Below are 16656 nucleotides of genomic sequence, written 5' to 3'. Positions count from 1 at the left end.
AGAATACATTCACAAGTCAATGTGCGAATGTATTCTGAAAGTCAAAAGGCTGAATAAGGTAGGAGTCAAATGAATGAATTAAGGGATTTAGCATGAAATCTGAAAGAAAACGGCACTGTGGAGACAGCAGAAGACATATAATGGTCATAATTAGTTGCATGAAGAATAAAGTGCAGGTCAGGAAGGTGACTCAGCAAAGACAGTAAAGGACACAAAAACTCTGAGAGAGTTCTTTCAATACATAGCAAGTAGAAGAAAGAAGGTGTTAATAGATGAAAACAGTACACCAGTAACTGATATAGTCGAGGTATTCGGTTAGCAACTCATCACAGTATTTCATAATCATATCATGAGAAGCTTGAGTGTAGAGAGAAAGGAAGTGAATTTAAAGCAAGCAAGAAAGAAGGGTATGAGGAATTGCTAATTAAATATGGACAGTTTGCATGTTTTTAAGAAGTTGAGAACAGCCTTGATTTATCTGTTTAACATAAGGCTTGGAACAGGACAAATACCATAGGAGTGGAAAAAAGGTAAAATTAGTCCACTATCCAAAAGTGATGAGACTGTAGTAGCTACAAATTATAGGCCAATCTATATCGGAGTTGTTGTTATGGTGTTAGAAAGGTTGGTGAGAGCTACAATACAAAATTCGGTTGATAACAGCAGTTTTCTCTATGATGGTCAGCATGGCTTTGTTAAAGAGAATCATGTTTTGTCAATTTATTTATGTACAACAAGGACTTGGACAGATTGCCACATGACAAAATGGTAATTAAAATGGAACAGATGAGGTTAAATACTAGGTTAGTGAGCTGGATAGGTGATTAACTGTCAAATAGGTATCAGCAAATTGTGTGTGTGATGTATAATATCCCAAAAGAGGAATGCCACAGAGAAATCATTTGAGATGTCTATTAAACCCATCCTAATATTAATGACATTGGGATAGATTTAACTGGAGACATGTGACTGTTTGCAGATAATGCAAAATTAGGACAAATAATGAGCAGTCAAAACAGATGTTGAGGCCTTACAAGACTGAACAGACTGTGCAAGTGGACAAGTGAGATTGGCTGCCTGGTCAATACTGCAAAGTATAAAGTTTTGAAATTTGGTATGCAAGAATGGGATGCAAAGTATAGCATTAGTGAGAAAATTTGAAAGAAGAAGAGGAGGTGAGAGATCTGGGAGTGGTTTTGGAAGACAGGAACCTTAAGCTTAGTAGTCACCTTACTCAAAGTATGAACTCATGTCATCTGCTTATGGCAATAATGAGGAGGACCTTGACATGTAGAAGTGAAGAAGTTATGGTTCCAGTGTGTAAGGCCTTATTCTGGACTCATATGGATGTGCAGATTTTATCACCTGGTTTTCAATGGGTGAGGATATATTAGAAAAGATCTAAAGATTGACTAAGGTGTTTTTTTGTACAGACTGTGGAATGTGGGGTATAAGGATAGACTGAGGGAGCACCTACAGTGCCTAATTAGGAGGAGAAAGAGACATGATTGAGGCATATAAGTTAGTGTGGTGTCTAGGTGAGTGTGGAAAAGATTTTTCATAACATAGAGAGAGAGTCAGAGGTGGAACAAGAGGTCATCACTGGAAATTGTATAAGAAGAGGTGTGAGGGAAGTAAAGAGCAAGTTCTTTACATGAAGAGCTGTAAGTGAGTGGTATGCACTGCCTGAGAGTGTGCCAAGTGCAGAAATAATGAACAAGTTTAAGGCACAGACGTCCCTACTGTCACACACGAGTCTTGATTCAATGGAGGTTCTCTGTTCTTAATAAAGAACCAGCTTTTTTTTTTTTAATACCCTAGAAAGTGAGAAAAACTAATAAATACTGCTCCTCTCATATATCCTCTGCTTTTGCTACAGCAAACTCATATGGACCATCAAAGGAATAGATTGCTATGGTGGAAGATCTACATACAGTGAATTCCATTTAGGAGACGAAACTGATGACATGGAACTTGGCCAAGCCTTTCAAATGTTTGTTATAGTGAGCAAGTTTCCTATGACAAATGCCTGACTATAATTTCTCGGATGGATTCCTCCCCTCCTCTCTAGATTTATGTAGCTCAGTCTCAGTTGCTGAGGTGATTAGAAAACATAATAAAAATAATATAAGCTTCAAAATATCATACCTGACTTCTGGACAAACCAACAGCAATTTCTTGCATCACTACATTCAACCACACTTTTGGTGTCTTAAAACCAGTTCTATCTAATTCAGGTTTTGGATTAAGGCGAAGTCGAGCAGTAGACATGATAGGACCCAACACTAAAAATTTAAGATAGAGGGGAGAGAGGGGGGAAAAAATGCAAAAATACATCTACTATGTTAATAATTCTGTATTCACAACAATAATCATTTTTATAATTGCAAATATTTTGACCAGAAATTAATGAGCTATCAACATAATTAATTTGAGCTTTAATCATAATCTCATTTTATTCTGTAACAATCCATATGTTGGCATTCTAGCATACTGCTCAGCTCTTTAAATAAGATTAATATTCTTTGTTCAAGTTTTACCTTGTGATTATGCTAATGCACTGATGATGGCCCATTAATTTCTGGATGGAATATTTAAAATAATAAAAGTTATTATTTTTATTCTTGTGAATACGTGTTTAACAATCTTTACTCTGTCACAAGTGCCATTAAAAACTTAATAATTCTGGCATTAAGCAAAATTTAAACTGCAAACAAATAGCTTACCCAATTATTTTCGTGACAAATCTACAATGCAGAGGTAACAGTAATACACTTGGCATTACTGTTATCTATCAGTATATTGCATATATCTGTAATGATATATCAATTTAGTGATATCCACTGCTCAAGACATTAAGTAAAATCAAAAACTTTCAATTAATATTTTCAAAACCATTATCCACTAAGACATCAATTTTAAAAATGGTGCTTAAATTTGCAACTGACAGCTTGCATATGATAACATAGCAGCACAACCTGTAAGAAGCCACCACTAGGCATACATCATTTCATTTGTAACAACATAGTGGAGATAAAATATCCTAACTTCAACATTTCAGAATCATTAAGCACATACTAAGAATGAATGGTAAATTTTTAATGCAGATTTAGAATAGGTAGGCATTGGATTGAGAGAGGAAAGAAACACCACATTTGTTAACCAAACCATAAACACTAGGATTACCACATTTGGTGTATAGCACTTAATATAACTAAATATAAAAGTTAAGAACAGTTGCACACAGAAATCTAACCCTAATGCTTATAAATTTTAACTAAATCAGATCATCAAATTTGATATAATTTCTTTTTATCACAACTTAAAGCAAATAGGTTTTTGATTCAAATCTTCTTACTCCCAGGATACTCAATAAAATTTTAGTGAAATTTATCTGAAATAAGAATACATGGGACTATCAAATATAGCATTCAATTTTCTAGTTTTCTCTTAAATTTTAAAAGTTGTCTTTTAGAATTTGCATATTATTTGCTTTTGCTCATAAGAATTCACTTCATTAATTTGCTGTGTAATGCAGCAAAACTAATAATTTCTAAAGTGTAAATATATTTTTTAGAGTTGTTTATCTAACCTTAACTGATGGCATTTATTTATATATAGCACGTAATGGCAACTCCATACCCATCTTCGATCTAAACATAGCAGTATTCACATTGTTTCCCAGTCACCTGATCTCATAATGGCATTTAAAATTTCTTGAATTACATATAATTAAGCCCACAAAAGAGTAAAGAGTATCTATCCACATATTGCATTGTTTGCCTTTGTCTCAAATTGCCTTTTTTTTTTTTTTAAGATGGTGATACAAGTTACTTCCAAACACTTCAATCAAATGATTGTATGTAAAGTTTTTTTCACACTCGTCACAAGAAATTCTATTCTTGTTTAATCCTTGAGCCAGGTGTAAGCAAACAAATTGCATGTGAAGTATCTTCATGGCTAGATTACTTGTATGTAGAGGCTGTTAAGTTCACATCAATTGCCTAAGTATTCCATAATACAAAATACACATCCTTTCACTAAAGGAAGTGTGTTTTGCATTCCTTTCACTGTAGCATTATGGGGCATTAAGACAATTGATGTGAAGTCAACAGCCACTCCATATACATGAAGTCCAGTTGTGAAGATACTTCACATGCAAAATTTTCTTACATTTGGATAAAGGATTAAACAAAAATATAATTTCCTGTCAAGTATCATTAATTATATTGAAAGTAAAACAACTAAAACTACTGGATGGTACATCATCACTAAGTGAAACACCACCTTGCTCTATTGGGCACCTGAAATGACTGATACTATATTTAGTCCCAAGAGCAGGAGTTCAGGCTCCTGATCCCCAAACTTCTAACATACAGTATGACACATCCTTCAAGGACATGCCAAACATAAAACAGTTCTGCATCAGCTGTCAGATGGTGTACAGAACTGAATCTGGTGGTAACTCATTTAGGTGGCTTCCTGATCAGCTAATGCATAATACCACTGACATCTATACTGCCAGATCTTGCCTAGAGGGAGGACATGTAGCGGTACAGTCAAGGTCACTTTATATCATGGAGATTGAATGCTCTCTGTATGGGTGACATGACTAAGAATCTTCTCATGCTGCATGTTCCCTGCTCCTTTCTCTTCACCTCTAAAAAAAAACACCATTAGGATAACAAACTGAAACAGTGTCACTGCAGTCGAAATAACCCCCTCAAAATAAAATCCCTAAAAAAATGCTAAAACTTAAAAGAACCTTTAATAAAATCACTTCCACATTCACTTCTCCAACATTTATAGCATAAACACCAACTTAAATAATGTGCACCATCACTACAAACATCCAATCTCAACTCCTGGCATTTAACTTAACTCCAAATTACTACCACAACAACTACACTCAGTCATACATTGTATGAGGCAAAAAAAATCTTACCACCACCTCCTCATAATTCTGAAAATCATTCTGACCTCTTTGGTTATAACTTGTTATAACCAGTGATCTTCCTTGGAGACTAATGTTCACAATTCCAACTGGCTCCCTTTTTTTGAATTCCTATGACCAAGCTAGAGAGATGCTATAAAGCATTTCTATGAGGTATATATTTGATATATGCCAATGACCTAAAGTACACTGTTCATCTACCAATCAGAATAGCTGACAATCCTCTTCACTCAACCAACACTTAATCTTTTCTTAATCAGTTCTTCTTCCAAGATATGTTAAAGTTCTCTCCTCTTGGTAATTTAGATCACAATCTCATACAAATTTCATCTCTTGTGAACAAACTCTCCTCAGCAATTCACAACTTTATATACACTGTGCCAGTGGATCTCCAAAACTTTTACTCTTCCTTTTTGTGGTCAGCTATTGTTTTCATTCTCCACATTCTGGTACCTATGATTATGTGACAGAAATTAGCCATGCTAGAATGAATCTTCATCTCCACTCTGTTCAAAATTCCCACCCAGCATCCATGCCATAGTTTTCTAAGGAGTGTGTAAGGACAGTCAAGAAAAATAAGCAGCATATTATAAGTAACTTGAGACAAAAAAACTCCAACTTTATACACAGCTTACACTAATGCCTGCAATATGAAACAAAAATTAACATGCTAACTCTAATAGAACCAAACGTAGAAACTCAACTCGTGTGCCAGAAAGTCATGCCTTCTGGTTCTTGCAAAATGGGTGCTAATCAATTTCTGCCTCTCTGTCATCCAGATGGCAGTATGCAACATCACCTAAAGATAAAGTTTTCCTTATCCTTACATCATTCTTCTCATCCAACTCCTCCATAAATGATAAGGTAAATCACATCTAACTATACTTGGAACACTGCACAACATGCTTCGTGTTGCATTCAACCAGAAAGTTATCAGAAAAGTACTTTGATAATGCTCAGCATAACTCAAGACCAGATCTCATTTCTGGGACTGAAATTTGCTCCAAGTATTTCCTGAAATAATCACATCACTTTTGTCTATAGAATCTGCTTCAAAAAAAAATTTAAAAAAAAAAAATTTGGTATATTTTTATCACTCAAGACATTGCTTTTCATCTGTCACAAATGACAAATCCACCCAACTTTGGAGTACTGTTCCAAGAAAGATTCTATAGAAGAACCGTTCCCATGAAATACTTCTTAAATACAGCCTTCCAAGTACAAATCTACCCAACTTTGGAGTACTGTTCCAAGAAAGATTCTATAGAAGAACCGTTCCCATGAAATACTTCTTAAATACAGCCTTCCAAGTACATGAAGTACAGCCTCCAATTCTTTAAAAATGATACTGCAAGATTACTTTTTTCTTGCCAGGCTGCAAAACCCATAGCAATGATTTGCTATGGACTTGATAGCCTCTCATATGCAAAAGCAATAAAAATTTAAAGAAATAAATAAAAATTTACTGGATATTTGATGAACAAAGAACTTGAATATATCCAACGGACTGCATTTCTGGTGGGTGCACCTAAAACTTCTTTAAAAATTCTTGATGTGGTTTAGAAAAGAGCAGTTTGATTAACTGATGACCCCATCTCTCACAGATAGAGGTTTCTACAAAAATTTCTTGGTAGAAATTTTTTTATAGAAAAATTCTCTTCTACAGAAATTTCCATGCCACTGTTCAGCATAACAGGCATCCATCATGTCACCATTTCTACTAAACTTACAGTAGCAGGTACAACTGTTCAACATCATTTTACAGCTGAATTGCCAACTTATTGAACCTGCTACTTCCATTTCATCTACCTTGGTTCTGTAGAAGAACCTTTCCCATGAAGTACTTCTCAAAGACTACAGCTGCCAAAATTTTCAAAAATTCTATTGCAAAATTACTTTTTTCTTGCTACAGGCTGCAAAACCCATGGCAATGATTTGCTATAGACTTGATAGCCTCTCATACGTGAAAGTGATAAAAAAATTAAAGAAAAAATAAAAAATTACTGGATATTTGATGGACGACAGAACTTGTATATGCCTGATGGACTGCATTTAAATGGTTTTGGAGTCAGATGTTTGAAGAGAGATTGGGCACTGAGAGGTTGGAAATACAAACTCAGGGAGACTGCCACCTGGTTGGCCAAGTTGTTAGCATACCTAACCTCCAACCAACAGGTCATGGGTTCAAATCCCACTGCATTATGGTTGTCTTAAGGTGGGAGGTGAATTTCATCACCCGGTGTGAGACCACCACCCCACTTATTGGAGATATGAAGTTGCTTGAAAAAGTTCTATGTTTGGTCTCTAGAGCAGAGTTTCCTGAGTATATAAAAATAAATTAAAAAAATATAAAAATATATATAAAATTGATAAAAATGGGAGAAAAAATCCTTAGCCCACCCACAGTACAAATGTACAATAAGATTACTAAATAATCTTTCATGGTGGGAACCACATATAAAAAAAAGCATTAGGGAGAATGCAAGGTTCAGCCACCCCTACGACTAATCAGTGAGTGAGTGAGTATATGTGTGTGTGTGTGTGTACAGAAATTATCGTGCAATGGTGAAGCAGGTGTCACAGGTTTCAAATCCAAATAGGTAGATAATCACATGACACAAGAGTAACTGTGGATCCAAGGGGATGATGAAATACATGTACACGAATGCCAGAAGTATTAGAAATAAAGGAGAGGAGTTTTGGACACTGGTCAGCTCAAGTTGGCCAAAAATTACATTAGTGAGACTTGGTTGACAATAAATGATATAGTTACAGGAACAGAATGTAAAGGTATTGTATTTTATGAAGGATAGAGAGAATAGGACAGGAGGTGGGAATATTGCTGATGATAGTTGAAACAATCATTAGAAGAGGATTTTAAGCCTGGGAAAGATGTTCATTTGAGGCCAACAGGATAAAATATATTGTTAGTTGCTGCTATAGACCAGCAGGTCCACAGAATGGTGTAGATGCCATGCATCAGCAGATTAGCATAAAGCAATTATTATTGGAGGCTTCAACTATGAGGACATAGATTGGAGGGAGGAAAGGGGGCATAGTAAGATGGAAGTGGAAATACATGGAAGTGGAAATATAGACAGCTGCTAAGGGATAATTACCTGAAACAGCACATCATTGGGGGGGAGGGGAGAAGGATTTGAGAGTGCTGGATCTGGTAATAACATCATCAGAAGTACCCAGAACCACAGTAAAAATGCTGCCTCAAATTGGGGAGAGTGACAATGCAGTCTTGTTCTCAGAAGTTGCTAAACATGGAATTCTCTGTCAAGAAAGAGTCTATGTCTGTCATAACTACCAACTGTACACTTGGTAGTTATGACAGACATAGGAGGCATCTTGGAACAATGCCATGATTTGAGAAGCCACAAGGAAAGATTGCAAGTAGTGCATGGGAAGTGGTCAGGAATTGTTTCAGAGAAGCAGTATTAAACTGCATACCCATTTTCAGGATAAACCAATTGGGGAGAGGGAGTGAGTGGACGTGGATGAACATAAAGAGATGAAAAAAAATAAAAAAAGAAAGAAAGTTATTGAGGCAATATGAAGAAAAAAAGGTGATCAGTATACACATGAGCAGCACAAAGTGAAAGCAAGAAATGTGACTAGCATGGTAAGAAAGGGCCAAATCTGATTATGAGAGAAAATTAACTAAGTAGGCCAAAGTAAATCCAAAAAAGTTTTTGTTATGTAGCAAGTAAGAGGAAGAATGACTATGGAAGGATGACTTTTAATCAATAGTGATGGTAGAAAGATGACAGAAGCAAAAAGAAATAGTTGAGTTGCTGAGTAATCACTTTGCATACCATCCAGGTGGAGATTTTGCAGTTGCTGATGTGAGGGCCTGATGTAAGAAATCAGATAGATGAACAGAAAATGCTCAGCATATTGATATTTTTCAAGGTGAATAGAGCAGTGGGACTAGATGGAATGTCAGCCTGTGTGCTATGAGAATGTAAAGGGATTAAATTTCTTAATATCTAAGTCTCAGCTCTGGCAAGGTTCTGAGGGAGCGAAAAGAGAGTACTATAGCTCCACTACATAAAAGTGGCTACAAGACAGAAGCAGCAAATTACAGAACCAATTAATATCTCAGAAGCAGTGGATCAAGTATTGATAAAGTTAGGTAAAGGTAAAATCCAGCAGGGTGGATAGGAATACGATACTCTACTATAGGCAGTGTGGCTTTGAAAAAGATAGGTCCTGCTTCAGTAATTTACTAATGTTTCATAATAGAGTGACAGCAGAATAAGATAAGGAAAATGGCTATAACATGATACTTCTGGACTTGCAAAAACATTTTGGTTCTAATGTTTACTATAATGAATTCTAATGGATACTAATTTTATAATGAATATTACATGGAAACCACTATAAAAGTTGGGGCAAACAGGAATGTATATATATGAAGCTGGTAGCATGAATAAGGTAGACAGACAGACACCTGAGAATAATATATGATGGAGTGAAAACTATGAGAATGAGGATAACTAGTGAAGTAGCCCAGGATTAATAAGTTCTCTACTAAGACCATTACTCTTTAATTTGTATATTGATGATACAGGAAAGATTTGGGGGGGGGGTATTCAATTTTTGCTGATGATGCAAAACTGGAGAGAGCAATAAATAAATAAAAACAAAATAGATAAAGGTGATGTAGATATCCTGCAGGTTTATTTAAATAAATTGACATTGTGTGCAATTGATGATAGCTGATGAGCTACAGAAAAGAAGAATAGAAGAGGAACTGCAGGATAGAGAAAAGAGCACATCTGAGGAGGCTATTTGGTGTGAGATTGAAACTAGCAGAACAAAATATACAGCTGGGTGCTGCTATAGACCAGGTGATGGAATAGATGGTGGAGATAGTATGCATAAGTAAATAGAAGAAATGAGTGGAGGGAGGGTAATTATTATGGGAGATTTCAACTATGGTAACATTGATTGGAATGAGGAGAGGACACATGGGAGGAAGGAAATGGATTTTATTCAATTATTAAGGGATAACTATCTGAGACAGCATGTAATGGAAAATACTATGGGTCAGAGAGTGCTTGACCTAGTAATTGCACCTGAGAATTTGGCTGTAACGAATATGACCACGTTGCCACAATTGGTGAGAGTGATCATAGGGTCTTGACTTGGGAGGTGGCTAAAGGTGTGAAATTTACAATTAAGACAGGATACATGGTGTGAAATTTACAATTAAGACAGGAATTATCAGGCTGGTAAGTATGGCAAGCTTAGGAGATTGATTGGTTCAGTGCCATGGCATGTACAACTGCAAGGGCTAGAAGTTGATAGTGCATAGGAGGCAGTTAAGAGGTTAAGAAATGTTTGCATGAAGCAATGGCTGACTGTATACCTAGAGTCCGCATAATAAATCAAGTAGGGGTTAAATGGAAGAATAACACCATTAAGCTAGAGCTGCAAAAAAAGAAACAACTATGGAGGGAATTTAAGGAGAAAGGTGACCGGCAGGTACATGAACGGTATAAAGCGCAGGCCAGAAGAGTAACGAGTGTGGTAAGAAAAGCAAAAAAGGATTACAAAAGAACATTGGCTATGCATGCTAAAAAGAATCCTAAACAGTTTTTTCGATATGTTGCAAGCAAAAGAAAACATGTATATGACAGAATGATTTTAAAGAATGTCGATGGTAGGGAGGTAACCGAATCAGTTGATATAGTTGAATTACTGCGAACACTTTACAAGAATATATCTTCCAGGTGGTGACATTGCAGAAATGAATAAACCAATAGATTATATGGGAATTGTGGTGAATGAAGTGGAGGTGAGTGGTCTATTGCAAAACCTCAATGTCAATACATCTGTGAGATTGGATGGTATACCAGCTCGTGTCATACGTGAAGCAGTTAAAGAATTGTCAGTACCCTTGACCATTTTGTTCAATTTGAGTCTCAGGTGTCTGGGTTAGTCCTGGGGGGTGGGGGGTGGAAAGAGGGGGAAAATAGTTCCACTGCATAAAGGAGTTCCAAGACTGCTGTTGTAAATTACTGACCGATTAGCATATCAGGAATCACTGTCAAGGTCTTGGAGAAATTAGTCAAGAAAAGAATACAGGATTGGATAGATGAAAATGGGATACTGTATGGGGGACAACATGGTTTTGTGAAGGGTAGATCATGCCTCAGTAACTTGCTCACGTTTTATAACATAGTGACGGCTGAACTGGATAAGGGTAATGAGTTTACAGTGATTCTACTGGACCTTACCAAGGCCTTTCACAGGATACTACATGGAACTTTAATCAGTAAACTGGAGCAGATGTGGATGGATAGGAGAGTGGTTGATGGAGAGATAACAGAGAGTGGTTTATTCAGGAGTGGAGTTCAAAAGGCTTGTGACTAGTGATGTGCCGCAGGGTTCTGTTCTTGGACCACCACTTTTCAATTTGTTCATTAATGATATAGGAAACGATCTGAGAGGAAGTGTTCACTTGTTTGCTGATGATGCAAAGTTGAGTAGAGCAATTGTGAGTGCACAAAATGTCAAAATTTTGCAGGATGATTTGGAGGACTGGGCTAGGGAAAATGGATGTCAATTTAATGTGGCAACATGCAAGGTTATGCATTTTGGAGTGAAAAGATATATATCACATTGGTGGAACTGCACTCCAGGAGATTGATGAGGTCAGGGATTTGGGAGTGTTGGTGGATAGGGAGTTGAAGTTTAGGGGGCACATTGCAAAAGTGGCTAAATCAGCTCATCAAATCACTTGGTTGCTGAAAAATACTTTAACAAGCAGAGACAAACAAGTTATTGTTCCTCTATATTGAGCCTTGATAAGACCCCATCTAGACTACTGTGCCCAGATATGGGCGCCAGGGTTTCTTCTTGATGGGGAGGAGGTGGAGAGGATCCAGAGACGAGTGACCAAGATGATAGCAGGTCTGTGGAATGAACCTTATGAGAACAGGTTGAAGATTTGTGGGGTGCAAAAATTGGTTGATAGGTAGAAAAGAGGTAATATGATTGAGACATTCAAATTACTGAAGGGTTTCTATAAGATTAATCCAGAAGATATTTTTGAGAATAGGACTGGTGGTGGGAATACTAGGGGCCATACATGGAAGCTGGGCAAGAATGTGGTTAGCAGGGGGTGTTAGAGCTAGGTTTTTTACTTGGAGAGTGGTGAATGAGTGGAATAAGCTGCCAGAGTCTGTTGTGGGTGCTATGACCATGAATGAGTTCAAGGCGAGGTATGATAGATACTATGTGAATGTCGAATAGTTGTTCTTGACATGATGTTAGGGCCTCCCTCGATGAGTCTGTCGACTCCTTGGAGTTGCCCGAAATATAAAAATGATAACAATTGTCAATTTAATGTTGCAAAATGTACAATTACGTTTTTCGGGTTGTTGAAAAGCTGTGTATCACATGATGGTAGTGAAATGCATGGAATTGATGAGGCTAGGGACTTGGGAATAATAGTGGACAGAGAGTTGAAGTTTTCTTAGGGCATATTGCAGTCAAGAAAGGAGTAAGAACTAGGTTTATCTCTCACGGAGCAGTAAGTGAGTGGAATAGTTTGCCTTTAGTAGTAGAAGTAGTGAGTGAATCTAATGTAAATGAATTTAAGGGAAGGTATAACAGCTGGTTTGGGTGATTTATAGCCTCCCTTGATGAGTCCTTTACTCTCTGAAGGTCTCAGATAATAATAATATTGCAAAAGTTGATAAAGTAGCTCAAAGGATTACTTGGATGTTCAAAAACATGCTAACAAGTAAAGACCGGAAAGTTATTATCCCTCTAATAAGGCTATGATTTGGCCATATCTTGACTACTATGCACAGATTTGGTAACCTGGGTTTCGTGTGAATCAGGAAATGGTAGAGAGAATTCAAAGATAAGTTAGGGGCTGTGGGGAGAATGCTCCCTATGAGGTTTGCTTGAAGGTGCTAATGGCTGCAAAGTTTTAGTGATAGATGGAAAAGAGGAGGCATGATATACACTTATAAGTTATTAAAGGGATTATATACAATCAATACAAAAGAAATTTTGAAGAGAGAGAGAGAGAGAACTAGAAGTTCTCTAAACTTGTGTAAGAGTATGGTTAGCAAAAAGATGTCAGGACTAGATTTTTTGCTTGGAGAGTGGTGAGTGAGTGAGTGGACTGGATTGCCAGAAGTAGTTGTAAGTGCCCTGACAGTGGATGAGTTTAAGGAGCAGTATGATAGGTATTGTGTAAATAATGGTTAGAGTGGGTCTCCCACAATGAGTCTTCTGACTCCATGGAGATAGCCATGTAATAATAATATTTCGGGGTTTTAACTAAAGCAACGTACATTTTTTGGAAAGAAGTGTTATATGGTAAAACAGCATAAGTGAATTTAGAATATTATTTTCATTAATGCTCTGCTTTGTGAACTATAATATGAGATCTTATTAAGAGACAAAAGACTGTTCTGAAAAGAAAACTTCTATGTGAAGACAGAGTCTAAATTAATTTCCATAATTAAATATACAGATTGTTTCCTGTTCAACAGTGATAATAAACAGTAATTTATGACCTGAATTACAGCACATTTACTCTTCTAACAAATGGCAAGCATAAAGTCTAGTTTGTGTTCACAATGTATGTATTATTTTTATAGAAATAATTAAGAGAGGACCAAAATTTGAATAGAACCCATAAGTTCTTGGAGGAAATCATTGCAGAATTTCACAGCATGATAGTTTTATGCTTTAAATATATATATATACATATATATATACACGAGGACTATATGAAATCCTTTGTCACCTTTTCGTTTCATATTTAACAGTTATTTCTATAAAAATAATAGAAATAACTACTGAATATGAAATCAAAAGATAAGGATTAAAGATTTTGTATAGTATACTTATATGCTCAAAGCATGAAATATTAATCACAAATATTGTCATTTGTAAAATTATCATAGTGTAAAACTCTGCAATGATTTCCTCTAAGACCAATAAAAAAAAATTTTAAAAAAAAGGAAAAAAGTCAATCATAATTATGTCATCATATATGACAAACTGTTTTTGGAATTTTTATTTCTGTAGTCTAATTATTTTGTTTTGATTCTTGTAATTTTCTGTGTACTATAATGTAAACCAATTATTTTGAATAGCATAATTTGGTAGCCTGCACTTTAATTTATTCCAGCAATTTATAATAATTTGTCATATTTTCAAAATGATGAATCAAGACCTATATATTATATGTAAAATGATGTATGCAACTATTGACCAATTAGCATCTCAGGAGTGGTGGTGAAGATTTTGGAAAAATTGGTTAGGGCTCACATTCAGAAAAGGATTGACAGTGAATCTCTACTTTGCAATGAACAACATGGGTTTACTAAGGGAAGATCATGTTTTAGCAACTTGCTCACATTCTATAACAATGTTACCATTGAACTAGACAAGGGGAATGGATACACCATGATACTTTTGGATTTTGCTAAGGCTTTTGAAAGAATAGAGCATGATAGACTGTTGTATAAATTGGAGAAAATGAGTTTGGGTTATAGAATATTAGCATAGATAACAAGATGGCTGACTGACAGATATCAAAAAGTCGTATACGGGGAGATGAGAGTCTGCAAGATTTAATGTAACAAGTGGTGTACCACAAGGATCAGTGCTTGGCCCACTGTTATTCAATCTGTACATTAATGATATTGGAAAGGATTTTGACAAGTGGTATTCAGCTATCTGCTGCAACAAAGTCTGAATGCTTATATTTTATATATATAAAATATAAGCATTCAGATAAGCATTCATATAAATTGCTATAATATATATATATATATAGATATGATGACTACTACTATTAACTCGGGGTTGGGATATGTTCATTTTTAATATTAACTGACTTAAAACCCGAGAATTAAATAAATTTTCAAATAAATCTCATTTTGTTATAATTCTCGGGTTTTAAGTCAGTTAATATTAAAAATGAATATATATATATATATATATATATATATAAGTAAGAGTATAAAGGCAGAAATATCATACTTATTCTAAGTATGATAGCTGGTGTGTGTGTGTGTGTGTGTGTGTGTGTGTGTGTGTGTGTGTGTGTATAGCCTCTCTCGATGCGGCTCTAACTCTCTGGAGGTCTGTCTTAATAATAATATTATTATTATTATAATTTCAAATACAGTAATTCAATAATCAATAATTCTAGTGTAGCCATGGGCAGTCCTCTTTCACCAAATTTTAGCAAATCTTGATATGGGAACGTTAAAAAAAAAGTCCTAGAAGAATACCAGCACCACCCAAATTATGGAAAAGTTATGTCAATGATATAATTCTTAGTGTGGAACTATGAAATATCTTCACTTTTGAATTTCCGTGAATACCTCATTCGCCAACATCCTAACAATAAAATTTACCTAGAAATAAGAATCTAATGTTTCACTACCATTTCTGGATCTTTGACTAAGGAATCTTGCAAATTAAAAGTGTCTATATTTAGAAAAGATGATAACAGATATCTACATGCCTCTTTCATTATTACAGACCTCAAAAATTGGGACAGGGCATTATTTCAACAATGGGAGCAAGAGCCAACTGCCACATTACTGATAAAGATGAACTATCAAAAAAATTCCAGACCCGAGACTCAGATTAAACAACATGGTCAAGGGCAATGATAATTCCTTAGCCGCTTCACGCAAGACCTGTGCCGGTATACCATCCAATCCCACAGATGTATTCACATTAAGGTTCTGTAATAGACTATTCACCTCCAATTCATTCATCACAATTCCCATATAAATTAATGGTTCCTTCATTTTTTCAATGTCACCACATGGATGATATACTTTTGCGAAGTGCTCGCTCAGTAACTCCACTATATCGACTGAATCAGTGACCTCCTTACCATCGTCATTCCTCAAAATCATTTTGCCGTGTACAGTTTTTTTCTTGCTTGCAGCATATTGAAAGTACTGTTTGGGATTCTCTTTAGCTTGCACATAGCTAGTTTCCTTTCATAATCCGCTTTTCTTTTTTTACAACACTCGTTACCCTTCTGGCCTGCACTTTATACCATTCGTGTGTCTGCAGGTCATCCCTTTCTTTAAATTCCCTCCACAGTTGTTTCTTTTTTTGCAGCTCAAGCTTAATGGTGTTATTCATCCATTTAACCCCTACTTGTTTTACTATTCGGACCCTAGGTATACAACCAGCCATAACCTCCTGTAAATGATCCTTGACCACTTCCCATGCTCTATTGACGTCAAGCCCTTGCAGTTGTACATGCCATAGCACTGATCCAAGCAATCTCCTAAGCTTGTCATACTTGCCAGCATGGTAATTCCACATAATCGAAATGTCTTAATCGAAAATTCCACACCTTTAGCCACCTCCCAGGTGGCTAAAGGTGTGGAATTTTATGATCACTTTCAATGATCACAAACCTTATGATCACTTTCACCAATAGGTGGCAATATGGTCATATTCATTACAGTCGAATTCTGAGATGCTATTACCAGGTCAAGCACTCTCACACCCCTAGTATTTTCATTTACATGCTGTCTCAGATAGTTATCCCTTAATAATTGAATAAAATCCATTTCCTTCCTCACATGTGTCCTCTCCTCCTTCCAATCAATGTTACCATAGTTGAAATCCTCCATAATAATTATCCTCCTTCCACTCATTTCATCAATTTGTTTTTGCAT

General features: G+C 35.9%; 1 protein-coding gene across 1 annotated transcript in view; it reads right to left on the bottom strand.

Moving 5' to 3' along the window:
* LOC150100290 (intermembrane lipid transfer protein Vps13-like) overlaps positions 1 to 16656 on the bottom strand; it is a 186728-nt gene that overhangs the window by 82004 nt on the left and 88068 nt on the right. Inside the window, exon 8 of the mRNA XM_090402627.1 lies at positions 2149 to 2285. Coding sequence (XP_090258753.1) covers positions 2149 to 2285 — 137 coding nt within the window. The remainder of the gene's footprint in view (positions 1 to 2148; positions 2286 to 16656) is intronic.

The sequence above is a fragment of the Typopeltis vanoorti genome, chromosome 13 (assembly GCF_054136105.1).
Source record: "Typopeltis vanoorti isolate ZY-2024b chromosome 13, IOZ_Tvanoo_1.0, whole genome shotgun sequence".
Lineage (NCBI taxonomy): Eukaryota > Metazoa > Arthropoda > Arachnida > Uropygi > Thelyphonidae > Typopeltis > Typopeltis vanoorti.
The sequence above is the reverse complement of the archived record's forward strand: the minus strand, read 5'-3'. Positions and strand labels throughout refer to the sequence as shown.